Here is a 26218-nt window from a genome sequence, read left to right as displayed (position 1 = left end):
GTCCTTATAAGAAGAGGAAGGACACAGACACAGAGAAGCCATGTGGGGACAGAGGCAGAGACTAGGGAGATGCAGCCACAAACCCAGGAACACGGGAGCCCCCAGAAGCTGGAAGAAGCAGGAAGGAGGACCCTCCCCAGAACCTCTAGGAAGCATGGCCCTGTGACACCTTGATTTCAGACTTCTGGCTCCAGAATGTGAGAGGACAAATTGTTGTTTTAAGCTGCCCAGTGTGTGGTCATTTGTCACGGTGTGGAAACTCATTCAGGGGCAGTATGTTCTCCTCTGAGATCCTGACCCAGGTGGAGGAGGGTCCACACTGCCTAAACCCCTTCCCCAGGCCCAGGCCCCACAAGACCTCAGTGTTCCTCCTGCCTCAGCTTCCCCATCTTTTGAGGACATTGTGCAATAAATACAACAGTATCACCCTTAGCACTTGGAACCATCACGACCCCCCTATTCCAGGTGGGAAACTGAGGTTCAGGGTGGAGACCAGCTGCTCCATAACTCCTTGACAGAGGTGGCTGGCTCAGTGGGGGTGGAGTGGCTGTTAACCCCTAGGCCAAATGGTGGGCAGACCCTCATGGGGCCAGGGCATAGTATGAGGCCATAAAGGGGATGTGTGGTGAATGAGGCAGCTTTAATAGCCGTGTCATGGGCAGCTGACAACAAAGCCGGGCAATAAAGGCTGCCCTAGCTTTATGGGGCTCTGGCCCCAAGTTCCGCACCCCTGTGGCGTGTGTCCCACCCTAGCCAGCTGGATGGGGCTGTCCACCAGGCCACAGGAATGGGGGAGCTCGGGATGGTGTCAAGACCCCCCTTGTGGGCCACTAGGCCAGGATGTCTGTCCTCACAAGGCTCTCAAGTCACACAGCTGGGCTACAACACATCCTTTGTCACACTCCAGTCTTGGTCCCACCTGGATTCTCTGGCTGGAACCCCGCTCCTCTCAAAGTGGACCAGGAGGCACTGAAATCAGTCACCTGCCTCACCCAGGGCTGAAAACCCAGGCTGGAGACTGGACCAAATCTCCAGAAACTCCTCCTTGGGGCTGAGGGCTAAGATAAGGGCCCCACTCTCCTCCCCGAGACCTGATTTCCTTGGGATCAAGTGCCAGGCACTGAGGAAGAGTTTTACTCTGGCTCCTGTCTGATTATAAAGATACCCATCCCTGCAGCCCACAAGGTCTCACAGCCCCTGCCAGCCCCTATGCCAGCTCACCTCTCACCTGACCACTAGCTTCTTCTCAAACCCATCAGACGGTTCCACCTCCCAGCCTTTGCCCTGGCAGTTCCACCCACCTGGAATGCCTTTCCCAGCTCTGACCCAGCTGGCTTCCCCTTCATCCAGGTGTGTTGTCCTCCATCCCCCTCAGCTCAAACGTCACCACTACCAAACATCACCACTACTACCATGAGAAGCCCTCGCCCTTAGATATCTCAGCCATAACCCCATCTCTCCTCAATACTCTGCTCTCACTTGGAACATGTTTACTGATGAGGATGGTTTCCTTGCTCATCCCCTCTCCCCCCCAACCTAATCCCCGTCACTCGAGCCACATGGATTCATACCCTGGTCTGGGTCCCTGTCCTTGAGCCCCAGCAGAATGTTAGGGATTTTGTATGTTTTGTCTCCAGTGTCTAGAATTGGGTACCAAGCAGGCACTTATTAAATGGACCTGGAGCCAGGCCAGGCGTGGCTCAGCAGTTGAGCATCCACCTAGGATCCAGGAGGTCGCGGTTCAATTCCTGGTCAGGGCACATGCCCAGGTTGCGGGCTTGATCCCCAGTCAGGGGCTTGCAGGAGGCAGCTGATCAATGATGACTCTCATCATTGATGTTTCTCTCTCTCTCTCTTCCTCTCTCTGAAATCAATAAAGATACATATAAATAATAAAATAAAATAAAATAAAAAAATAAAATAAAATAAAATAAAATAAAATAAAATAAAATAAAATAAAATAAATAAAATAAAATAAAATAAAATAAAATAAAATAAAATAAAATAAAAAAATAAAAAAAAATAAAATAAAATAAAATAAAATAAAATAAATAAAATAAAATAAAATAAAATAAAATAAAATAAAATAATAAAATAAAATAAAATAAAATAAAATAAAATAAAATAAATAAAATAAAATAAAATAAAATAAAATAAAATAAAATAAAATAAAATAAATAAAATAAAATAAAATAAAATAAAATAAAATAAAATAAAATAAAATAAAATAAAATAAAATAAAATAAAATAAAATAAAATAAAATAAAATAAAATAAAATAAAATAAAAAAATAAAATAAAATAAAATAAAATGGATCTGCCTTCCTCAGTGCCACCTAAGGACAGGGACACTCATCCTTTCCCAAATCCAGAAACGCCCAAGCCAGGGCCATACTGGGCGAACTATGTCCTTGCTGGGTTTACTTCCTGCCCTGTGACCCTTCCCAGGCCTCAGTTTGTTCAGCTCGGAAACAGGTGTAAAAGTTCAAGAATATGAGATGTGGTTATGAAAGCCTGGGTTGGAGGTACCCACAGATACTCCCTAAGTACACAGCTCCCTTCTCTTCTACCTGCTGGTGGGGTCACCAGGACACACACAGCCCTGGCCCCTCTGCCTGGAATGGGGTTCAACCCAGTGATGGTGTCCATCCACAAATTACCAAGGCTAGGCTGACTATGTATCTATCTCCCCTCCCTAGCACCAACCACTTCACAAAGGAGAAACTGAGGCTCAGAGTGGGTGGGGCCCAGTCTGCCCACCCCCCTCAACACTCAACAGCCAGAGGGGCTTTTCCAGGCAGTCTGAGCAAGACCTCCTGCCCTAGTTTTCCATGGCTCACAGCACCACCACCAAAGACCTCACTTCACCTCCCTGCCTTCACCTCTCTCTGACTCAGCCCCTTGGGACCGTCTCTGCTGAGAAAACAAGCACCCTCTCTCGCCTCAGGGCCTTGCACTGGCTGTTCCCTTCTCCTGGAATGCAGGGCCCCAGATCTCTGCACAGTCAGTCGGTCCCTCCTTCCTGCCCAAACATCACCTTCTCAGGGAGCCCCCACACACAACCCCCTACACCCTCCCCCACCCTCTGACTCCTTCTTCTGCTCTAGTTTCCTTCCGAGTACTTTGCACAAAGAGCTCAATCCACAGGTCCTGACACTAGCCTTGCTGTAGGCCCAGCCTGCAGGTATAGGGGAGGGAGTGGAGGTGCTAGGGACCCACTGGAGACATTCCCCCCAGGAGGGGCCAATGGGCAGTGAGGTAAGGAGGAAACAAAGCCAGGAGATCTCAAGGCTCAGGTGGAGGCGGGGAATAAGCAGGAGGAAAAGTGAGGTAACCATCCCAACCCCAAGGGTATGGTGGGCAAACAGGAAATTCTTGTTTGTGGCCAAACAGTGAGCATTTTCACCACCTGAACATTTTCACCATAGCCAGGCAGGTTATACTGCTGACCAGGCCAAGATAACCCCTGTCCCCACCCTGGAGCTGAGGGGTCCTTTGGAGCCAGAGAGCTCACTCTAGTTGGGAACCCTTCCCCAGCCCAGCCAGCCTGAGAGAGGGGAGGAAAGGCCACTATGGTCCCTAGAAAATCCACAAAGTGACATGTTGGGGTGGGGGCGCTACTGGGGCCCAGCACGTAAGAGGTCTCCTTCCCAGGCACTGCTGGGCCCTTTGAAGGTCACACTGCCAGACCAGTTTCCAGCCTGCCAAAGGGGCCCGGGGCAGTGTTGGCCCTTAGGGGCCCACGCTGTAAAGAAAGAGCAGGCAGGGCCCCCAGGAGGACCTTTGCCCCCTTAATGGTGTCTGTTCAGGCCCCCTTCCGCCACCCAGGTGGCTCCAAAGTCCACAGGGCCCCACCTCTAGATGAGGCCACTGGGCTGACAGGGGCACCCCAGGAGTGAGGCTCCTGTTCTTAGAAGGCTGAAAACCAAGAAACTGCCTAGTGCCCAGCGTTCAGGGACCATTCAGGGACCAATGAGCCACCAAGAATGACGACCATCTCTGTGGCAAACAAGGATAAACCAGAGAAATGCTGAGGATGGGAAGTTTTTTTTAAAAGGGCATATTTTTGTACCATCCAATATAGCTTATAGGAAACCAGAGAAGTGTGTCTGTCTCCACGTCCAGAAACAGGCTTGCAAACAGCTCGGGCAGGATAGGCCTGACTGGCATCACCTCTGTGCCCAGCGGGAGCTCCTCGGGCATTCCTGAGCCGCTGAGGGTCAGAAAGGAGGGACAGATACCACCATAGGGCAGGAAGCAGGGGACTATGCCGGAACCTAGGCTGGGGCAGAGGGGTTCTGTGAAGGGAGGAGGGACCAGTGAAGGAGTGAGGAAGCCTGCAAGCTGGGCTGGATTCAGCCTAGGAGCTTTAGCACTGAATCTCACGTACTTTTTCCTGAATTTCTGAACAAAATATTTACGGAGGTGAAATTCACATAACATAGAATTCACCAATTTAAAGTAAACAATTCAGTACCATTTAGTACATTCACTATGTAGTGCAAGCACCACCTCTATCAAATTCCAGAACATTCCATCACCCTCTACCCCTCCACAGCCTCTGGCAAACCACTAATCCACTTTCTGTGTCTGTGGATGTGCCTGTTCTGGACAGTTCACATAAATGGAATCACACATTATGTGGCCTTTTGTGTCTGGCTTCTCTCACTGAGCATATCATGTGTTAAAGGTCTGTCCATGTTGTAGCAAGTGTCAGTGCCTCACTGCTTTCCATGGCTGAGTAATATTCCAGTGTGTGAGTGGGGTCATGTGTTTATCTGTTTGTTAGCTGATAGACACTTGGGTTATTTCTACCTTTTGGCTGTTGTGAATCATGCTGCTGTGAACAGGTGTGTATAATCTCATCTATTTTAACATCTTTTGGGTTTGGGACGAGAATTGATTCATTGTGATAACTTCCATAAGCAAAGTAAAACTACAGTGAAACAAAGAGAAGGTGGTGGGCTGGCTTTTATCTCACCGGTTCCTACAAAACACCTGAGAGCAACCAGGATGATAGATGACACCTCCCTGCAGCCTCCCAGAGGCAGAGGGTCTAAAGGGCTTTCATATCTTTACATCAAGAGTAGGCCGTGTCTCCCCTGCTACGAAGCCAACTGTGGCTCCCTCAATTGCTCTCAAGAGAAAATCTGAACTTCCAGCCTTCTAGGCTCCAAGCTGGCTAGCCCACTCATTATCTCCACCTTTTCTGTCCCCATGCTCACTTTACTCCAGTCACACCAGCCTCCTAGCTTCTCCCCACACCCAGTCCTGCCCTGAGGCCTTTGCATTTGCTGGTCCCTCCACCTGGAGTACCCCTCCTCCAAACAGCCTCTCAGGCCTGCAGCTCTGACCTCCAAACCTGGGGCTAGCACCCCCACCTGTCATAGTCCTGTGATTGTGCACTTATTTTGGGATGATTTCTTATTGTCTCTCTCCTTTCTTCCCACCGGAATGAGAACCCCCAAGGGCACAATTGGGGCCTTTGGGTACAGGCAAAGACCCTGGTATACAGCAGGAGCCCACTAATGAAGGGAGGAGAGAGCACACTCGGGCTCTCCGACCTTCAGCCTGTCCTCCTCTGATGCCCCCTCCCAGCAGCTCCTTGCCAGCCCACTGATAAAAACCCCTCACTTTATGGGGGACTGGTGAGGCCCTTCACAGTCACCCAACCAAGATGACTCAGCATTCACAGCTGTTGCCAGGGCCCCAGGTGGGCTGGGAGCAGTGTCCCTGGGGGCCCCTCACAGAAACCTCCCCCATTCACAGGAATGCCCATAGTTGCGGGGCAGTACCCCACAGTCCCCTGTGCCTACTCTGGGATCAGGGAAACTGAAGTGGGCAGAGGGCTACCTGCAACCTGGGTAACCAGGTTCATACCAACTAAATGCTAAGTGCTCGAGCCACACTTTTCAATGTGCACCAGGCAGGGAGTACAGGGTCCAGTGTACACACTCCTCACCCAACAGCATGAGGCCCAGAGATGGCAAAACTGAGCCCTGAGGCCAGGTCTTGCCCCCTCCCACAGAAACCTCAGAGCAGGGACAAATAGCCAGACAAATGGGCAAATGAATAAAATCAGAATGGGGCTCAGTGAGGCTGTGGGAGGAGGTCATTTGGGGCAAAAGGACCTGGAGTCTGAAACTTTCCGTCTGCACCTCAGGCCTCAGTGTACCCACCATGGGGGTCGGCAATGTGATCAGGAAGCCATCAAAGCAGCCTCTCGGCTCCAAAGGGTAGCTGGACTCTGGCACTCAGAAGGCCGGCCCAGGGGGCACCTGGGAGTTTTGAATTTGAGGGGATTTTTTTCCTGTTCTGGAAACTCCCAGGACACAGCACAGAAGAGGTGGAGACTGAGAGAGGTCAGCCCACAGGGTTTTGACCAGGACAGTCCACTGTGCAGCCATTACTGAGCACCTGTACATCAAATCTGTGCTATATGCTAAGGATGCAGTACATCCAAGAGAGATCCAGATGCCCCTTGGGGCTCAAGTCATTCAGGGAGATGGCCAGCAACCAGGAGTACTGTGGGAGCTGGGACCCCTGAAGGATGGGGAAGAGCAGTGTTGATTACTGTAGGGGCTTAATCAATGTCTGTGGGACCTCAGGGCCTTCCCAGGAGTCACCCTCCTGTGCACCTGACCCTGGGGGCACCCCCACCAGCCACTTGGCCCTTTCGCTTCCTGTCAGCACTCCAGGCAGGGCCTCCTCCACCCAGATGCTGCAGGGGCCCCGCAGGGCTTGAAGGAAATTGGGGAAGTGATTCTGGGCAGGGCAGAAACATCTGTCTGTTCGGGCACCCCTCCCCAATCAGCCTTGTCTCTTTTCTCTGAAAAGACATAGCACCCATACCCACAACAGAGATATTAATAAAAGGCTCTAGAAACGAGTCACAGAATCGAACACACGAAGGAACATTTTTCTGGATTTCCGGAAGGCAAGGTTCCGGAGTAGGGCCTTGACTCCCAAACCCGCTCCTTTTCTCATCAGCCCTGCATGTGACCAGGGCCATCTGTGAAGTGTGCAGGGGTGCACCTGGGTGTCCAGGTGAAGATGAAGAACTCATGGGAATCAGGGTATAAGGCCTGGCTTCAGGAAGATGGCTGCAGGGAGGGGCAGCAGGAGAAAACACCTTGGTGGCAGGACAGAGCTGGTGGCCATGGGTCCTAGGGAAACAAAGGCCCACAGAGGATACCAGCAGGCAAAGCATCGAGGATGTACCCATGACAGGGATAAGCAGAGACACTTATAGGAAGTGAAGCAGAGAAGGGAGGTGGTTGTCCCATGCTGTCATGCGAATGGCATACAAATTCAGGGAGCCCCCCACCCACAGGCCTGGCTCTGAGCTGACCACTATCCAAGCTGGATCCCACTTCACACACTGGGAAACAAAGGCACTGAGAGAAAACCATTGAGATGGACTCAAACCCAGACAGAGTCCCTTAGTCTGGAATGACTGCAGGGTGCATCAACCTCATCAGCCTCACAAGGTTGGGGAGGGACCCCCGCCCCAAAGCACTTCGCACTCAGGGGCTCTAGGCAAATGCTTCAGGGTCAGCAAGCCCCAAATCCAGAATCTCCCTCCTCCCCTTCAGCAATTACTAATCCGATGTTTCACACTGCCTTTGGGGCATTTCACATGGAGGTTCCAGGTCTGCACAACCCAAACATGATAGTCTCATGATCCTGCCTGGCTGCTGGCTTGGAGATACCTTAGGCCAAGCCCTGTGCCCAGGGCCCAGCACCCAGGAATTAAAAATCCTGTCCTGGGTTTCCTCAGAACCAGCCCTGTTTCCCTGTAGCTATGCCCTCAAGCAGTCCCAGAACATACTGGAAGGGACTTTCCTAGTGGTTGGGGCTGATGAGAAAGATCTACCTGGCGAGGGAGTGAGGTCCCTGTCGCTCCCAGCCCAGGTTCTCTGAACAGAAACCCAGCCAGCGCCAGCAGCTTCAGAAGTGGGAGGCCAGGAGGCAGATCACCACCTTGTCCCAGTCAAGGTGACCAGGTCCTCACTGTTATGGAACAGCAGTAGATATAGCAGGAAGGAACAAGGCTGCTTCCTACCTCACCCAGGAGTCAAGAGGAAGGGGCCTCAGTGGGTTCGGGACCTGGAGTTCCCACTGGGCACGCCCAAGGAAGTCTTTGCCAGACCTTAGGCCGAGGGCAAGACAATAGGAACTGCATGCCCCATGATGGTGGCCAGTAGCTTCAGGGTACCACCCAAGCCCACCTCCCAACTGCAGGAGGGGGAACCCCATTCCTAGAACATCCCTACTTCCTTTGGGAAATTCTCTTGCAGGGAAACATGGAGAGAGGAATGCCAGCTGGGTAGCCCTGGCAAGCACACAGCTGGCATCCACCATGTCCTGCCCCTCCTCCTCCAGGACACTAGGTAAACGGTAACAAATAATGATGCCAATGAAATGCCAATAGCCAGAGATCTGCACCCCAGCTTGGCTGGGCTCCACCCTGCTTGGTGACAGCATATAAATGAATAACCCAGAGGTGACTTCAGGCCCCACTTCCCTTCCAATAATCAGGTACCCATCAGCAGTCATTGGAGGAGATGGGAAGGGGGCAGGTAGGCCAATGGCTGAGCAGGGAGGCAGCCACCAGGGCGGGGAGAGGGTAGCACCTATGCACACCCATCCACAGGACACTCGTCAGCACAGGGCCAGCCTGCTGCCCCCAGGAAAGTGGCAGTTGAGTAGGAATTATGGGGCAATGGAAAAGCGGGGGATGGGGGTGGGGGTGGGGGTGGGGTAGGGAGGGCGGTGGGATACAGAAAGGGAAAGAGACAGAGAGACATGGGGGAGAGACAGCAAAACCAGGATGCTCCATGAACAGACACACTCGGTCGGGGTCCCAGCCCCCTGGTTGTCCCCTGGTCTCACAGCCCCTATCAGAGGACCCAGCCCAACCTGCATCCCAGGGAAGAATTCATGGAGCTGATCATAGAGGAGGGTTAAATGAAGAACAGAAGGAAGGGGCAGCCAGTCCCAGCCTGCTCTGCGGTGGGGGGCCCTTCAGTGTTGGGGGCTTGGAGCCTGGACAGGTGCCTACTTGGGTGGAACCTCACAAGCCAAGAAGATCCACATTTGTAGCAATAGGCTCATACTCTATGTGGGGTGGGGGTTTGGGAGCACAGCCTAACAGAGCAGAAGCTAGGGTAACCATGAGGACCCTCATGGGGCAGAAAGAGAATGTGACACAGCAGTGAGGCACACGGCCACTCCCAGCCACTCCAGCCTGGACAGAGATGCCAGACAGCCCCCCAGGACACTAGCAGAACTCACGCACACCACCTCGACAATTCCACCCAGATAGAAACCACCAGATCAGAGCAGTGGCACAGCCCCCCACCTGGACCTCTATGTGGCTATGGACACACAGACTCTCCTAATGTGCTCACAGCCCTGCCCACCCTAATATGGTATCCCAATACACACATGGACACACCCGTCCACCCAGACACAGACACACAAACATAGACACACCCTTGCTTTCTGGCTCAAAGATAATGGCCCCAGACAGCCTGCCCTTGGCCCCTTGGCTGCTGTGCCAACCTAGCCCACTGGGCCCCACACCCCCACCACCACACTGCCAGAGGGTGATGGCGACTTCTGTTTTCTTTACCGATTTATCCCAGTGCCCAGACTGAGGGCTGGTAGCAGGCGATCCATACATGTCTGTGGGAAGACCATGCTTAGACACAAGCACACAGGTGCACAGCCTGGCTTTCCACCTGAACCCAGTTCCACGACCTCATGGGTGGCACGGTAGGGGTACCCTTGACCCAAACCAATTCCCAAAGCAGAGTATGCAGCTAATGGGGATCAGGCAGCCCATATCCTGTGCTGAGCAGCCTGGCTTCCTGAAAGTGCCCAGCCAAGCCCCAAGTCATGGATCCAAACCTTCTTCAGGTTTTGGATTATTTCCTGGGGAGACTGGAAGAAAGCAACAGACTGGACCTTAAATGGTGATTCATTCTCACAGTTCCAGGGCCAGACATCTGAGATCAAGGTCTCCCACTCCCTCCTAAGGCTCCAGGGGAGGGTCGTTACTGGCCCTCTCAGTTCCTTGGGGCTCCAGTGTCCCTGGGCTTATGGCAACATCACCCTGACCTCTGCCTTCTCTTCACATAGCTGTCTGTATCCCTGTGTGTCTGTGTGTGTCTCCTCTTCTTATAAGGATGCCTGTCCTTAGATTTGGGGCCCACCCTACTCTAGTGTGACCCCATCTTAACTAATTATATCTGCAAAGACCCATTTCCTTCATCTGGGAGGACAGGAGTATGTCCCTGTGGCCGCTGGGCCCGCAAGGGTGGCGAGTGGTGCTGACTCTCCACCCTCCCTGCCCCCCACACCCCTCAGCCCCAGGAGACCCCGCCTGCCCTGACCATGGGGCAAGGCCGAGTCCTGAGCTGAGGCCTTCAATAGGCAGATTGGTTACCATTTAACCCTGTGACCCCTAATTGTCCTCTGGCCGCATGCAGCCAGGCAGGCAGAGAAGGGGCGGTCTGCACCCCGCCCCAACGTGTGCCCACCCACTGGCCAGCACCCCCAGCTGCTCCTCTGACCAGACTTGGAGTGCAAGACACGGTGATGGCATCTACGATGGGGGTGCTGGGCTGTCACAAAGGGTCAGGGAGACGCCCCCCCATGTCACTGAAGGTGGTACTGGCTCTGGGGATCAGAAAACTTAGGGGGCTAAATGGCCTTTGTGTCAGGTGCAGGAACTGAGGCACAGAGTGGGCCAAGCCCTGGATCAGAGAGTGCCCAGCCCTGCCTAAGATCACACAGCACATGAGGGGAAGAAAAAATTGAGCAGGGTTGTGGGAGTCCCCATGGCCCCTGGGGCCCTGTCTACATCTTGAGGCACCCTAGGGCTATGTCAGCACTGCAACTCCAGAATCCACTGCAGGCAGGTGAAGGCAGCTGACCTGCCCCTGGATTGCCAATGTGAACCAGTGACCAGTGGGGCTTGACTTCCTGGCTAATGGTTAATGGGCCCCACTGAAACCTCACACTTCACAGGGCAGGGGGAGCCCAGTAGCAGCAGGCACGCAAGGCTCACACACAGGCACACGTGGGAGCTGGCCATGCATCCCATACACCAAAAAGTGGCGGGTTCAATTCCCGGTCTGGGCACATACCCAGGTTGCAGGTTCAATCCCAAGTCAGGGCATGTGCTGGAGGCAACCAATCGGTGTTTCTTTCTCTCTCACATCGATATTTCTCTGTCTCTGTCTCTCTGTCTCTCTCTCTCCTCCTCTCTCTAAAGTTAATAAAAAAAAAAAAAACACATGCTGCAGATGGATCCACATGGCCTCAGAACACGTATACACACACAAAGAGGGTTCAAGTGTTCCCAGGGCCCTGGCTCTGGCAAACACAAACTCCAACACTCGCAGGACCCTTGCAAGGTGGGACACCACAGCCCATGAAACCATGTGCCATAGCCATGGTTTTTCCCCACACCCATGTGCACATTCACACGCCCACGCCAGTAGGAGGGCCCCACGTGGCTCACCCACGCCCATTCCCTGATGGGGCGCCCAGCAAGGACACTCTGCCTGCCAGGCACCGCTCCCTCCATCAGCCGCGTGTGTTATTAGACAGCATGAGGCGTGGCTGGCCACTTGGCAGCGGCCACCAGGGTGGGGAGCTGGCAGTGGGCGTGGGGCCAGGCCACAGTGGTGGTGACCCCATGGTGGTGACCCTGCGGCTGGGTGACAGCACAGGGGCCAGATAAGGTTCTTCCGGCTGAGTCAGTGTGGTTCTCAAGGCTGGCACGGGCAGGGGCATGGTGCCAGGGGCTGGCGGGCAAGCACCCTCCCCGCACCCTCCATGACCTAGCTGGCTCCAAGCCAACAGCCACAGCAGCTTTGATGAGGCAGGCGCTGCCCTAGGCGGGGAGGGCTGGGCTCCCCAGGGGCTTCCCAATACCCCTCCCCACCCCTTCACACATGGCCCAGGGCTCCCACTGTCTCAGGGAAACACCTGGTGCTAGAGCTGGCCCCCAGGGCTCATGGGGCCTGGCCCCTGGCCCACCCTGTCTCAAGCACACCAGATGAATGTGGCTGGGCTCAGAACCCAGGGTCTGACCTGGCCTTGCCCAGGCTGCGCCCTTTCCCTGGAATACCCTCCTCCACTGGGAAAATTCTAACTCATCCTCTTTCCCTAAATCCAAGGGCCCAGCTGTAGTGCTGGCCTCTCACTCCCATGGACTCCTGAAGGGTCCTCCCAGCATCTCTCTCCCTCCCCAGATCTAAATCCTGCCAAGACCTCCCTTTGAGCCCACTTCTCTGGTTTGCCCTAACATTCTGCCCACCCTTTCCCTTCCTCCTTATGCTCCAGTCACAATTCCAAGAAGCAGACCCTACCCTTCTCTGTCCAAACTTTTACATATCCTGCAAAGTCCCTGCTCCAATGCCCCTTTCTCTAGGCAGCCTTCCTTTCTTTTTTAAAAAAATATTTTTACTGATTTTAGAGAGAGAAGGGAGAGGTAGAGAGAGATAGAAACATCGATGAAAGAGAAACATCAACATCGATCAGCTGTCTCCTGCTACTGGGGATGGAGCCTGCAACCCGAGCATGTGCCCTGACCAGGAATCAAACTGGCGACTTCTTGGTGCATGGGTCAGTGCTCAACCACTGAGCCACATCAGCCAGCTGGGCAGCCTTCCTCTCAATCCTCTTCCTCTAGCCCAGCCCTGACCCCCTTAGGTCTGGGAATGCCTGTGTTCTGCTCTGACATTCCCCAGCCTGAGGGGCTGCCAGGCAGGATGAAGAAAGTGTCTGCCACTTCCTCCAAGCCCTCACCCCACTCCACACTGCCCCAAGCAATTCTGGTGAGCCCAGAGATGTTCACTGCAGTGTTGTTTTCAACAAGGAAACAGAGAAGCAGACCAACACATTGGTGTTGGCCCTACAAGGGAACTCTGCATGGAACTAACAAAAACCAGGCAACTCGGGACATTCTGATATGACAGACGCTGAGTGATGATGATGTGAAAACACCCACAAAAAGCAGTGTGTCCAGCTCAACATTGGGTGGAACCATCCATAGCCTTGACAGGTCACATTTCAGGGCATAGGTGGGTAGACATAGGCCCCGAAGAACCATGGCTGACACCGACCAGGTCAGGGCAGGGGCTGGCAGCCTTGAGCTTCAAGGGAACCATTCCACGTTCTCTCCCCACAAGAATGGTGTCTAGTGTTAATTCTGGAATAAAAAGTGAACTTAAAATGTACATCAGTATATTTTCCATAGTTCAAAAAATCTAAATGAGCTGAAAGAATCAGGAAAAACAAACAAACGTGACCACAGCCGCTTCCTAAGGACACCTCTGAGGCCCATGGCTTCACCTCTAGTTCCTGAACCCATATCTAGGGCCATGTGTGTTACAGAGGAGCAGGACACACCTGGAATAAAATGGGCCCCAGAAGGCCCAGGGAGAGGGGCCAGACGGGTTCATGGAGAGGATGCAGCGGCTTCTTGGGGCTGCTGGTGGCTATTTCTGCCTAAGTGCCCACTGTGTCCAGGCACTGGGTCCTGATGTCCCAATGTGAAGCTTTGGAACAAATGCTTTCATTTCAGGCAAAGGAAACTGAATCCCAGTGAGGCTACCAGGCTTCCCCTAAACCCCGCAGCCAGTGGCCCCCTGCCCCTCGTTGGTCCACCCACTCCCCCAGGAATGCTCTGGCAGGTGCTGGGGGCCAGTCTACCCTGGAATCCAATCCCAGCTCTGACATCTCCCCCATGGCAAGTACCTCAGTTTCCCCATTTGCACAACAGGGGCAATGGCAGTTCCTTCCCCGTGGGATCAAGAGGATACACATGAAACACTCATGAGTCGTTCAATCTGCTGCCTGTGCATAGTTAAGCGACATATGTTAGGTAAAACTGTCATCTCTACATCTCTGGTCTCCTTTACGAGTTATATGGTGAGCAGACATTATCTTGGAAAGCAGGAAAAATGTCCCAACATTTAATGCAAATCAAAACCACAGTGAGCCTGGCCAGCATGGCTCAGTGGTTAAGCACTGACCCATGAACCAGGAGGTCATGGTTTGATTCCCAGTCAGGGCACATGCTGGAGTTGTGGGTTCGATCCCCAGTAGGGGGTATGTAAGAGACAGCCGATCAATGACTCTCTCATAAGTGATATTTCTATCTCTCTCCCTCATCCTTCCTCTCTCTGAAATCAATAAAAACATATTTAGAAAAAAACACCACGGTGTGAGATACCATGAGAACCCCACCCGCACAGCTGGAGCCAGTCATCATCACAAGTGTTGGTGAGGACAGGGAGAAACTGGAGCTTCGTGAATAGCAGGTGGGATGCAAAATGAGGCAATGCTCTGGACAGCACTCAGCCGCTCAAAACATTAAACACAGAGTTACCACCTGAACGAGAAATTCTACTCCTAGATGCACACCCAAGAAAACTGAAAACATATGTTCACACAAAAACCTGCATATGCATGTTCACGGCAACAGGATTCACAATTGCAAAAGATGGAAACAACCCAAGTATCCATCCATGGAAGAATGGATAAACACAATATGATCCATCCACACATGCTGGAATATTAGTCAGCCATGAAAAGGAGTGAAACACTGATACTCACTACAATGTGGATAAACCTTGAATACATGATGCTCAGTGAGAGAACCCAGACACAAAAGGTCACACAACCTGTGATTCTATTTATGTGAAATGTCCAGAATAGGCAAATCTACAGAAAATGGGTCAAGGGCTGGGGAAAGGAATGAGGGTGACTGCTAAGGGGGAGGGCTCCTGTTGGGGTGATAAAAATGTTCTAAAATTGATTGTGGTAGTGGGTGCACGATCCTGTGAATATACTAAAAACCAGTGAATTGCACACTTTAAATGGGTAAATTATGGTGCTATGCAAATTTTCTATGAATAAAGCTGTTAAAAAAGCCCAACATTTGAGTTCTTGAGACTGAGGGTTCAAATCCTTAAGTGGCTGAAGATTTGTGATTAAGAGCCTGCTGATTTAAAATCCCACAATGGCACTTTCTAGAGCCCTGGCACAGCCATGTCAGTGACAGGAAGCCACCAGGATGTCACCAAATGCCACATCTGATGCCAAGAGGCTGAGATCCTAATCGCTGCTTGTTACACACCCTGATCCCCAGCCAGCAGCTCCAGGTGAGCTGGCCTCCATAAGTATAAGTCCGGGGGACCCCACAGTGGGAGGTTCCAGGTTTTCCAGGAAAGATTCCAGGGTCACAAGCCCACTACTTCTGGCCCATTCCCAGCCTGGCTGTCCCCAGATCTGTAGCCTACAGTGGAATTTCAAGGCTGTTGAGGGTTTTGGGGTAGGCCCTGCCAAGATAGGGGAGGAAGAGGCAGAGATGATGCCAAATGGACGGCTGGCGAGCTGGCTGCCACGTGCCAGGAAGGGGGTGGGGCAGCGCCAGAGTCAACACGGTCCCCAACATCTGCCAAGCTGACTGAGTCCAAGCCACTATTGACACTGGCTGCACAGGTGCCTGGCCAGCTGGGTGGACAGGCAGCACCGGCAGCTGGACCTGCCACAAATGGGCAAAAATAACCTCCTAGAACCACAGGGCAGGCCCCCGCTGGCCCAAAACCTCCCTCAACCCACTTCATCCTATTGCCTGTGGGACCCAGGCCAGTAATGTCTGGTCCCTATGGACAAGCCAAGCTGGGTCCCACCTCAGGACCTTTGCATGGGCTGTTTCCTCTGCCAGATGCATTATTCCTCTGTGTCTATGCCTGGCTCCTTTTCCTACAAGGCTCAGCCCAAAGGTCACATCCTAAGAGGTGCCTCCCCGCTTCCCCTGTAAAGACACCAACCACATCCCATGTTTCTATCCACTTACTTGTTCAGACATTCTCCAACCACAAAAAGGAATAAACCATGAGAGTGACTTCATGACACTGAAGCTCCCTGACTATCTGGCCTCAGAAACTCTGACCTGACCCTGGGCATCCTGAGACATCACTATCATGTCCCGAACAAGTGGGACAATGGCTCCCAAGGCCCTTTGATCCTGACATAAGAGAAGGTCTCTGGGGTCAGGGATTCTAACCCCTTGTCGCCACCTGGCCGGACCACCACCATCTCCCACCTCCTGTCAGTGTTGGGGCCAGGGGAGCAGGGGTTGTGTCAACCTCTGACTCCCCAAGGGCCGCACAGCCTCGTCCCTCCCAACCAGCTGTGACCCTGTGAGTCCAGGGGGGATCTGTCCAGCATTGACCCCCCAGCCTGGGGCTCCCCAGTGGCTGTGTTCAGGGCAGACAGCAAATATTCAGTGAATAAATAAATGACTTGCCGTCAACGTGCCTGTTTGTGTAATGTTGAACCCAGACAATGTCAGGGGCTCGGAGTCTACAGAATCTGCCAACACAATGCCTCAGTTTTCTCATCTACAAAACGGGGTGAGCAGCTGCCCAGGAAGACTTTCCTTCCTAAAGGGTGGGAAACTGAGGCAGAGAGCAGGGTAGAGCCATCAGTCCCACATGCAGGCTCAGGCTTGTGTACACACACAAGGTGTTTAACTCTCCCTCTCATCCTTGAAGTTGGCTGTGTCCACCCTAGCAGTACCATCCCTCCTGCCTTCCCGCCTCCTCCATCCCTGTCACTCCCACCACAGGCCCTGGCTTGTCCCCATGGGTCCAATTCCCAGTTCTTTCATCTGTGAGTTTTCTGATGGCCTGAACTTAAGTTTCTGAGGGCTGCTGGATCCCAGCACTCTTTTCTCTAAGTGAAGCTGAGAGAGAAGCTACTGGCTTTGTGCCCCTAGAGACCAGCACAGGGTAGCTGGGCTTCACCTTCCTCTGGGAGGATCCCACAGCCAATCCAGGAGCCAGCATCTGGAGGGCAGCTGCCCCGAAGCAACTCCTGTGCCCTGTTGTGTCCACAGCAAGGCTGGGCTCTGGGCCAGGGAAACCAGGTCCCCTCCAGCTACTCCTAGAGGTCGGGGCAGAGCCCAGCTGGCGGAAGATGGAATGCAAGCCCCACTGGCCGCCTGCGCCGCCATCTGGTTTCCATCTGCCCAGCCCAGCTCGGACAAACTTCAAAGGATGCCCCGCCCGGCCACTTCCTCTGCCCTGGCTGCCCTTGGGAAGGCACTAGAATGGCCTGCTTCCTCCCCGCCCCTCCAGAGCCCCAGGGTGCTTGGCTGTCCACACCAACGTGGCCACCTCCTGCTCAACCGCCTGGGCCTCAATATACTGAACTCCACTCAAGAGATCAGACTGACAAGGCCTCCAACCCCAGGTCACCCAGCCACACCCATAACACATGCTGAGCCAGGACATCGCACAGCCTTTGCCTGGGCCATTCCCTCCACTCTGAACCCCTCTCCTTGCTCTGTCTCCCTACTTGTCCTTCTGGTTTGGGGCAGACACCAAGAGCCCCAAACTTCTCCCTCCTGGCTTATGTCCCCCATACCCATGCATTTGACAGCCAACCAGCTCACCCATGGGATCCCCAGCATTCAGCTTGGCACTTGCACGAGGCAGGCAAAAGCCAGCCATCAGGCTGGTTGGAAGAACCCAAGAAACAGACAGGTGGGCCCCTGCCTCTGCTGTCCCCATTATGACGCATGACCCACCTGCTTGAACTGCTCCTCATATGTCCAGTCCCCGTGGTCAGGAGGCTGCAGCTGGGGTACCACGTGGGCAGCCCCTCCAGGGTGGGCTGGGCCAGCCCCTGGGCGCTCCTGGCCGCCCAGCACCCGGGGCCCACCATCACCACCACGGAAGGCCTGCGGCAACTGGGCCTTGTGGGGGAACATGGCTGCAGGGCCCAAACCAGCAGCGCCTGGGGGCCCAAGCCCCTCCTCATCCTCGTAGTCTTCCTCATCCTCTTCTTCATCCTCATCCCCCATGTCTTCCTCCAGCTCTTCCTCCTCCTCTTCCTCCTCTTCCCATTTTGGCTTCCTGGGGCAGGCAGAGATCGGAGGTCAGGGAAGAAGGCACTAGCTCACCCCTGCCTGGGGGCAAGGCCAGCTCCTCATGCCAACCTGGGTTTCCCTCTCAACACGGAGAGGTTGGGCCTCACTTGCCCAAGCTGCTGATAGGGCCTATAAGCATAGTGTGGGCCATACACCTTTTGGTCCCAATTAGCTCTGACCAACTATAGCTGTTCCTTTGACATAAACCCCAGACCTTGCCTAGTATTAACTGGCTCCCCTCTCTCCCTGACTTACCAGCTGCCATGCTGAGCCTTGAAAATGTCAAGCTGGTTCCTTCCTTAGGGCCTTTGTTAAGGCTGTTCCCTCTGCTAGGCATGCTGTTCCAGGCTCCCCTGGTCCTTCCTAGGGACTGTTGCCACTTTGCCCATATTTCTAGAAAGTTAACCCTGTTCCCAGCCACCCCCATCCCCTATACCTGTTTCATTTGCTTCGCAGCCCAAATCACAACCTGTAATCACCCCACTTCTTTCCTTGTTAAAGTCTTCCCAGCCAGGCTGGGCGTGGCTCAGTGGTTGAGCACTGACCTAGGATCTAGGAGATCATGGTTCGATTCCTGGTCAGAGCACATGCCCAAGTTGTGGGCTTGATTCCCAGTCAGGGGCGTGTAGGAGAGAGCTGATCAATGACAACTCTCTCATCATTGATGTTTTTATCTCTCTTTCTCCCTCTCCCTTCCTCTCTCTGAAATCAATAAAGATATATTTGAAAAAAAAAAAAAAAAAAAAGTCTCCTCAGTGCCGTGGCTAATGTGTCTCATTTGGTGGGATGTCATCCCATATACCAAAAGGTGGTGGGTTCTATTCCCGGTCAGGGCGCATACCCAGGCTGCGGGTTCAATCCCTGGTCGGGGGGCATGCGGTAGGCAACCAATCGATGTTTCTCTCTCTCTCCCTTCCTCTTTCTCTCAAATCAATAAAAAAAATTTTTTTAAAGTCTTCCCAGAAAGACTCCACTGGGGTCCCACCAGCACCCAGCTCAGGGCCCACATTAGACCCCTGTGAAACACAGACCCCAATGAGCCAACCAATGCCCACCCCTGTGCAGGTCCTACCCAGTCCACCAACTTTATTTATCTGCCCCTGATGTTGGATCTGCTGTAGCCTCACTAGGCGATGGGGCCACTGGCCATGTGTGGCTAGTTCTGTTTAAATTAAGGTGAAATAAAGCTACAAACGCTGACCCGTGGCCACATATTTGGCACTGGCCACATTTCACACATTCAGTAGCCACTTATGACTGACTAGACAGTGCAGATGGAGAACATGTCCACTGTCATTCAGAAAATTCTAAAGGGTGGCACTTCCCTAGGGAACTGTGTCTTGCCCTTACAGCTCTGTCACCAAGACCTAGATACCATTCAGTGCACAAAGCCCTTGGACCCTCACTCACAGGTCATCATCAGAGCCCATATCTTCGAAGTGCCCATCGCCTTTGGTATGTCCTGGTGCCTCCCTGCCTCGGCCAGGTGAGCCTGGTTGCCCCTCCTGGGCAGTGTCCTCATCCTCCGAGCTGGGGGGCCTGTCCTCGGAGCCACTTGGGCTGGGTGCAGATCCAAGGCCAGCGGCAGCAGCCCGCATGGCAGCCAGTGCAGCCATCTGTGCCTGCTGCATTCGGGTGTTCTCGGGGTCTCTGTCCTCATCCGAGGCAGCCCTGGAGAGGGCTGGGGGACCAGCAGGGGGATCAGGCAGCAGTGGCTGCCGGGCCTCCAGCTCCTGGCGTGCCCGCTGCTGCCGCTGCAGGAGTGTCTCCATCACAGCCTGCAGCTTCATGGCCCTGCGGGCTGGGCCGCCCCGGGTGCCAGGGGTGGGTGGCAGGGGCGGCCCCTTCGGGGAGGGGGCCCGGCCGCACTGCAGTGTGGGGGCCGTGGGGGAGCCGGGGCAGTGCAGGGTGGCGGAGGGTGGGGCCACTCGGCTCAGGCTGAGGGCTGGTGGGGCATGCCAACAGGCGGCACCTCCTTCTCACGCCAGGCACAGAGGGGCAGCGGCTGGCATCCAGCTCATTCGCGTGTTTGCAGAAACCTGAGGATAGCAAGAGAGACTATCAAACCACACTGGGCTCCTTAGCCTCATCCTCCCAACTGAGGTTGTATGGCAAAGGCCTCTAGGAAAATCCCTCCCATCCATTCCCATCAGGGTGCAAACCTGGAGGCCTCCCCGGAAGTGGAGAAGCACATTCTCCCCATCTACTCTTCCTCTGTCCACCCTCCAGTGGGCTGGGAAGCAGAGTTACCCCACACTCGACTCCCAAGGATCTCAAGGCGGCCCCACAAAGAAATATGCAGTCACCAACTGCACCTCCCAAAGACCAGCGTGGATTATTGCTTCATAAACAGGGCAGAGGGACAGGGCATTCCTGGCCTCTGATTGGCTACAGCTGGCTGCCAGGCACCAGAGTCCAGGTGGGTACTGGGTTCTGATTCCAGGTTCTAGGTGCTGGTGCCACCTGGCCCAGAGAGCTCCAGGTACCCTCTTCTCTCTCAGGCTAACAGAGACTATGGCTGGCCCAGACTGACTGCTTGCTGTATACGGGCCCTGAGCTAACCTTCCACTCATGCTCTCAGCCCTAAGCCTCAACCACTCTGGACCTCAGTTTCCCCATATGCAAAATGTATCCTAACTGCATCCACCTAACTGTGCTCGGGCAGAGATGAAGTGAGTTTATGATGGTGAAGACACATACAAAACAGGCACCACATCATGTAAGTGTTAGGGAAGGAGACACTAGGTTGTCCCCATTTTATGGATGAGAGAAACTGAGGATCGGAGATGCCCTGCTAATCAGGGTCTGGGTGCCATGAGAGCCTCTCACACTGTCCCCATGTGCTCTCTGCAGGGGACTTCCCCTGTCCTTTGGGACCCCAAGTAGGGCCAACATCCCAGAATGCAATGCGCTCTGTCCCTAGCCTGGGGTCCCTTCAGATCACCACCAACCCTAATTGCCAGGGCCTCAGGCAGGCTTCCGAGAGGGATATCCCAGAGCCTGGCACAACCAGGCTCCACTAGGACAGGAGGACTGGGTCTCACCACTGCCCCCCACCCACCCACTCAAGCCGCCAATAAACAAATGGGCAGAACCCAACAGGCCTGGTGGTGACACCCCAGATGGTACATCAAAAGGGCAGTGGGGAGGGCAGGAGGGTCCAGGAGGCTGCCCCTAACCCAGCATATGAACCCCTAAAAGCTCTTAAGCCATTCATGGGGCAGAAGGGTCTCACATAGGAGGGGTCAGCAGGCAGAGGCAGAGGCTCCTGGTTTTAGCTGATGCCAGATCACCACTGTGGTGACTTGCTAAAAGGAGCCTGACACCACCTATGAGACTTGCAGTGTAGCTCCCTTCCAATTTCCCCTGTCGTGGGAGGGGCCCTACAGAGTCACAGTGAGCCCAATGACCCTCCACCTTCTCCCAGACCAGCCACTCTTTACTCAGACCCCCTGGGCTTCTTGGGTAAAAGGGCAATGGGGGACAGGTGAGTGGCCCCTGTAAAAAGTGAGAAGGGACACCCCCCCCCAAAGGACCTCAGTATCCAGCAGAGGCAAGGGTCCCTGGGCACAAAGACCCTCTCAGAGGCCGCAGTGCTGGAGTGACCAGCACAGCAAAGCAGCACCCAGCCACCCCCTCCCCCACTGGCAGTCATCCTCTACCAGCTCCAAGAAGTGCTGAGGGGACATTTCTCACCCAGTGTCTAGGGCCCACTGCCCCTCCCCCACTTTTGACAACTTCTAGACAAGCCCCCTCCCATGGAAACGCTCCAGGCAATGCCCCCCACCTCTTTGGGGGGGGGTATAAGGAAGAGGCCAGAGGAAGCCACTCCCTGAACGCTGCCCCCGCCTGGCCTGCTGGGTTTAATGACCCTTCCGGGTCACCGTGTGGGGGAGGGGAGCAGGGCTGGCCTTCATGCCAGGGCTGGAAGGGGCCGGTGGGAACCCTGGAGCCTCTCTTCGCCAGGCCTGGGCCCCCTCCAGGCTGCCATTAACCCCAAACTGGCAGAGCCCACCCCCCCAGGCCCCTCCCCTCAAGAGCCCTTTGTCCTCGGCCCCTACCCCCACTTTATGACAGCCCCATGGGAAAGGCATTCCCAGGCAGGGACCTGGCAGGGATGGGGGGTGCTGAGTGGTCGGTCGTTAGGACCTGGTTGGGGGGAGACGAGGAGGAATCGGGCCACGCCCTCCCCCACAATGCCTCTGGGAGAGAGAGGTCACCCGCTCCGGCCGGGGCTTGCAAAACACGGTTATTTAAAGAGTTGTGCAAGGCTGGGGCCCGCGGGTGGCGAAAGGGGCCCCTCACTCCATGGAGGGAAGAGGAGGGGGAGGGTGGGGCAGCAGGCTGGGGAAGGGGCTAGGAGGGTGGGGAGGGGGCAGCCCGGAGGAAGTGAAAAAGGAAACACTGAAGAAGAAGAAATAAGACGACAAAAACCCCAGTCCGGTTTCAAACGCTTCTTGGAAAGCGGCCGATTTGCATGGGTGGGGGGGCAAACCCTCGACCCGGGCGAGTAAAAAACGGAAGATTATTGACAAACGCGCCGTCCGAGATCAGACACCGAACGTTGGAATTGACAAACGCGCGCTCCTCGCGCTTCCTCCGCCTGCTTTGTGTCTGGGGGGCACTGAAAGGGGGAGGGGGCTTTCCCTGGGGATCCCCGCCAGAAAGCCGGGGGCCCAGGCCGAACCCACCCCCAGAGCGGGCACCGCGGTGTCCCCTCCCAGGGCCCCTTTCGGCCCGGGGACAGACACTTTATAAATAAACCTTCCAAACAGGAGAGGGTCACCAGGGAACTGCCCTCCCCACCCGGCGCTCCCACTCCCCTCAGGGTTCCCGAAAAAAAAAAAACCACCAGATTCCGGGGGAAAAAATGAACTAAACCCGGAGCGCAGCCCCCCGCGCGCGCCTAGAGACCATTTCCTTCCGCTAGAGGGGAGTGCATTTGCGACCCCCGATCCACCCAGCGCGCGCGCACGACCCTGTGCAACATGGTAGGTGATGAGGTCAACAAGAGGGTGCAGAGAAAACCATCCCAACTCCGACCCACTAGGGTCGCCTTCCCGACGCTGGACCCCCATCCACGTCCCTGCCCCACTTAGGGGACCCCCCTCACCAAGGACCGAACCCGCGATTTAAAAGGCGAGAACCCCCACCCCAGCCTCACCGCGAGGGGCCCGCTCCCGGGGCGCATGCCCTGCGCCTGGCGTCCGGCCCTGCCCCGGCCGCGCCTGGCCTCCGGCCCGTGCCGCTGCTGCGAGCTGCTGGCTCCCGGCCGCCGCCGGGTTAATGCCGCGCGCGGACTCACCTAGCCGCCGGCCCAGTCCGCGTCTACACCCCCATCCGACCGGATTGGTAAAAGTCACCCAGCGAGCGGCCACCCCCGCCCCTCCCCTCCCCTCCCCCCCACCGGCGCGCTCTCCGCCGGGAAGACAAATCACCGGGTGACAAATCGCTCTCAGATGCAAATACCTCGCGGGTGATTCAGCGCCGCCGCGAGGGACGCGGGGAGGGGTCTCCCGAGGCCCCCTCCCCCTTCCCGGACGCCCCTTCCCTTCCCTGCGCTAGGTCCGAACACGATAGACTAGCCCAAGGGTCTTGAGGAGGGAAGAGAGAGTAGACGGAAATTTTTTGGTCACGGCCCCTTTAAAAGATAATACATAATAAAAGTAAGGGGAACACCGGAGCGAGAGGCCCCGCCCCCTGGCTAGGGACGGTGGGCAAAGTGCGCTCCTTGGCCCGGAGCGCAGAGCGCGCGGAGGACTCTAGCGAGACTGCAAGAGTCGGAGTGGGAGGAAGAGTAGGCCGCGGCGGTCCAAGCTGGGTTGGGGACCTTCTCCCCATCATACCGAGCATCTAGGGTGGACCTATCAGGCTCGAAATTGCACCCCTGTCCCTTAGACTGAGCTACCGGGCGCGAGTGACCTGGCCTCCCAGCCCAGAGCCTCGGTCTTCTCATCTGTAAAATGGGGATTAGAAACCCGGGGAAGCAATGAGGTACTGCTACCAGAAAAGAGAATGGGGCGGGGCCAGAGGGAGGAGCCAGGGCCCAGATAGGGGACGTCGCACTGCGGGTCAACGGGTCGGGTCGGGTCGGGTCGGGTGGGGTGGGGTGGGGTGGGGTGGGGCCGTGCCTGCTGAATCCTGGGGGCCAAGAGGGGAACTCCTCGCGAAATCTAGATGATCCCTACCACCCACTGTCACCACCTCTTAAGAACCTGACAACCCACCTAGGAAGAGACACGAGATCCTCATTTTAGTAATAATTTCATAATTTCCATATTCTGAGCGCTTGGGTTCCTGGCCATGTGCCCAAGGCAAGGTTCAACCCTCACATCTCTAGGTAGTGGAGATTCTAAATGTCCCCATTTGGAAGAGCCGGATACTGAGGCACAGAGTAGGGTGGGGCAAGGTGGGGTGGGGGCTTGGTCTCAGCCTTAGGGGGCTAATGGAAGGGGCCCAGGCTTCAGCCTAGTTAAGAGCCTTTGGAGGCTTGGGGGCAGGTAGGGACCACACAGAGGGCTCCAGTCCTCCAGGATCCTGACTGGGTGGGACTGGGGTCCCTCATCTTGAGTGTTGGGGTGGGATCTTGTGCAGCCCCTCCCCTCCCCTAAAGTATGCAACATTGCCATCTTCTTGGGGGTCCCCCCATACTGCTCCTCCCCCCAAATTGTAAGCCTACTGTTAGGGGGAGTCCCAAGCCCAGGAGACAGGCCTAGGGCCCAAATCCTGCCAGCCCCTGGCAGGATCCCAGCCTCTAGCCCCAGGGCTGCCTGTAGTCTAATAGCAGTAAATGGAAGGGAGGCCTCCACCTTTAGGCCATTAAATACCCAGCCCCAGCTGTCGCCCCCCCCCCCCCCCCCACACACACACACACATACACCTGAGGGAAGAGCCCAGAATTCTGCCTGGGGAGGAGGAGTTTAGAGACCCAGGTGAGCTGGGGAGGGAAGCCACCCATAAACGGCCAGGCCTCAGCTCAGCTCCAAAGTGCAGGGAAGCCCCCTGCACACCCAGAATGAGCCGGACAGATCAGAATGCACCCCTGCCCCACCCCAGGCAGGTGCCATTTCCCCCTCTGTAGAATGGGTCAATATTAATTCATTCCTCGCACAGTTTTGAGGACTGCATTTCCCTCTGTTCTAAGAGAAGGAGTTAGGGTGGGGGTCCCCTGAGAGCAGGAGGGGTGCTGCCCTCTCCCCATGTTCCAGGGTAAAGCTGTAGTCCATACTTAGCTAGATGCAGCTTTCCAGAGGTGTCCTGCCCAGGAGGTTGAGGGACTGCAGGATTCTCAGCTGCCTCCCCTGTAGAAGTCCTATTTTTAGCCTAGGAAGGGAGCTGGGAAGTGATGCACAGACCTACTGGCTCTGCTGCTGGTGGGCAGCAAGCCCAGATTCCAGCTGGGTCCTGGCTGTGTGATTTTAGGTTAATGCAGACACTCCTCTTGTCTCTGTTTTTCTAGCTGGAAATTAGGTACAGCAACTCTAGTCTTATAAGGTTTCTTGGCCAGACCATCTTATGGGGCCTCCTTGTGTTTTGGACAGCTCCTGGAAAAAACAGCCTGGCCCTAGCTGGTTTGGCTCAGTGGCTAGGGTACCTGCCAGAGGCAACCAATCAATGTGTCCCTGTCACATCGATGTTTCTCTCCCTCTTTCTCCCTCTCACTCTGAAAAGCAGTGGGAAAAATATCCTCAGGTGAGGATTATAAAAACCAAACCAGCCTGGTCCTCACCCAGCCCCAGCCCCACCATTCAACCTGCTCTCCACTCAGGGAGAGGCATCCTCTTTAAAAAATTCACCCAGATCTCAAACTGCCCCCCTTCCCACATTATTTCCTGCTCAAATATATTCCCACATCATATCTGCGCCTGCCACCTGAAGAATGCCCTTCCCGAATCACCTAATGACCATTGTCTTCTCCTGACTCAACTGGAACTTCAGCTCCTTGGAGGGTTCTTCCCTTACTCCACTCCAGCATGAGGTGCACCCCATCACCATGTTGAATCACATTGCATCACTGTTTTATCTTCATCCAGGCAATTCTATTTCAAAACTGCTGTATTTTTTTTTTTTTTAATCCTCACCCAAGGATATTTTTTCCATTGCTTTTCAGAGAGAGAGAGAAACATTGATGTGAAAGAGACACATTGGTTGGTTGCCTCCCACTCCCACTCCAACCATGGCTGGAGATAGAGCCTGCAACTGAGGTACGTGTCCTTGACCCCTTCAGTCCACTGGCTGACACTAACCACTGAGAAAA

General features: G+C 54.8%; 1 protein-coding gene across 2 annotated transcripts in view; it reads right to left on the bottom strand.

Moving 5' to 3' along the window:
- Positions 1 to 23595, bottom strand: part of ARID3A (AT-rich interaction domain 3A) — a 38301-nt gene extending 14706 nt beyond the window's left edge. Inside the window, exons 1-3 of one of the 2 annotated variants that reach the window (XM_016214854.2) lie at positions 23431 to 23595; positions 19372 to 20000; positions 17620 to 17947 (exon numbers count right to left, since the gene is read on the bottom strand). In XM_016214854.2, the coding sequence (XP_016070340.1) occupies positions 17620 to 17947; positions 19372 to 19751 (708 nt within the window). In that variant the 5' untranslated portion in view covers positions 19752 to 20000; positions 23431 to 23595. Of the gene's footprint in view, positions 1 to 17619; positions 17948 to 19371; positions 20001 to 23266; positions 23324 to 23430 lie in introns of those variants that run through there. The other variant, XM_087816584.1, reaches the window with a different exon arrangement.
- Between the last annotated feature and the right edge of the window lie 2623 nt (positions 23596 to 26218).

The sequence above is a fragment of the Miniopterus natalensis genome, chromosome 4 (assembly GCF_054644295.1).
Source record: "Miniopterus natalensis isolate mMinNat1 chromosome 4, mMinNat1.hap1, whole genome shotgun sequence".
NCBI lineage: Eukaryota > Metazoa > Chordata > Mammalia > Chiroptera > Miniopteridae > Miniopterus > Miniopterus natalensis.
The sequence above is the reverse complement of the archived record's forward strand: the minus strand, read 5'-3'. Positions and strand labels throughout refer to the sequence as shown.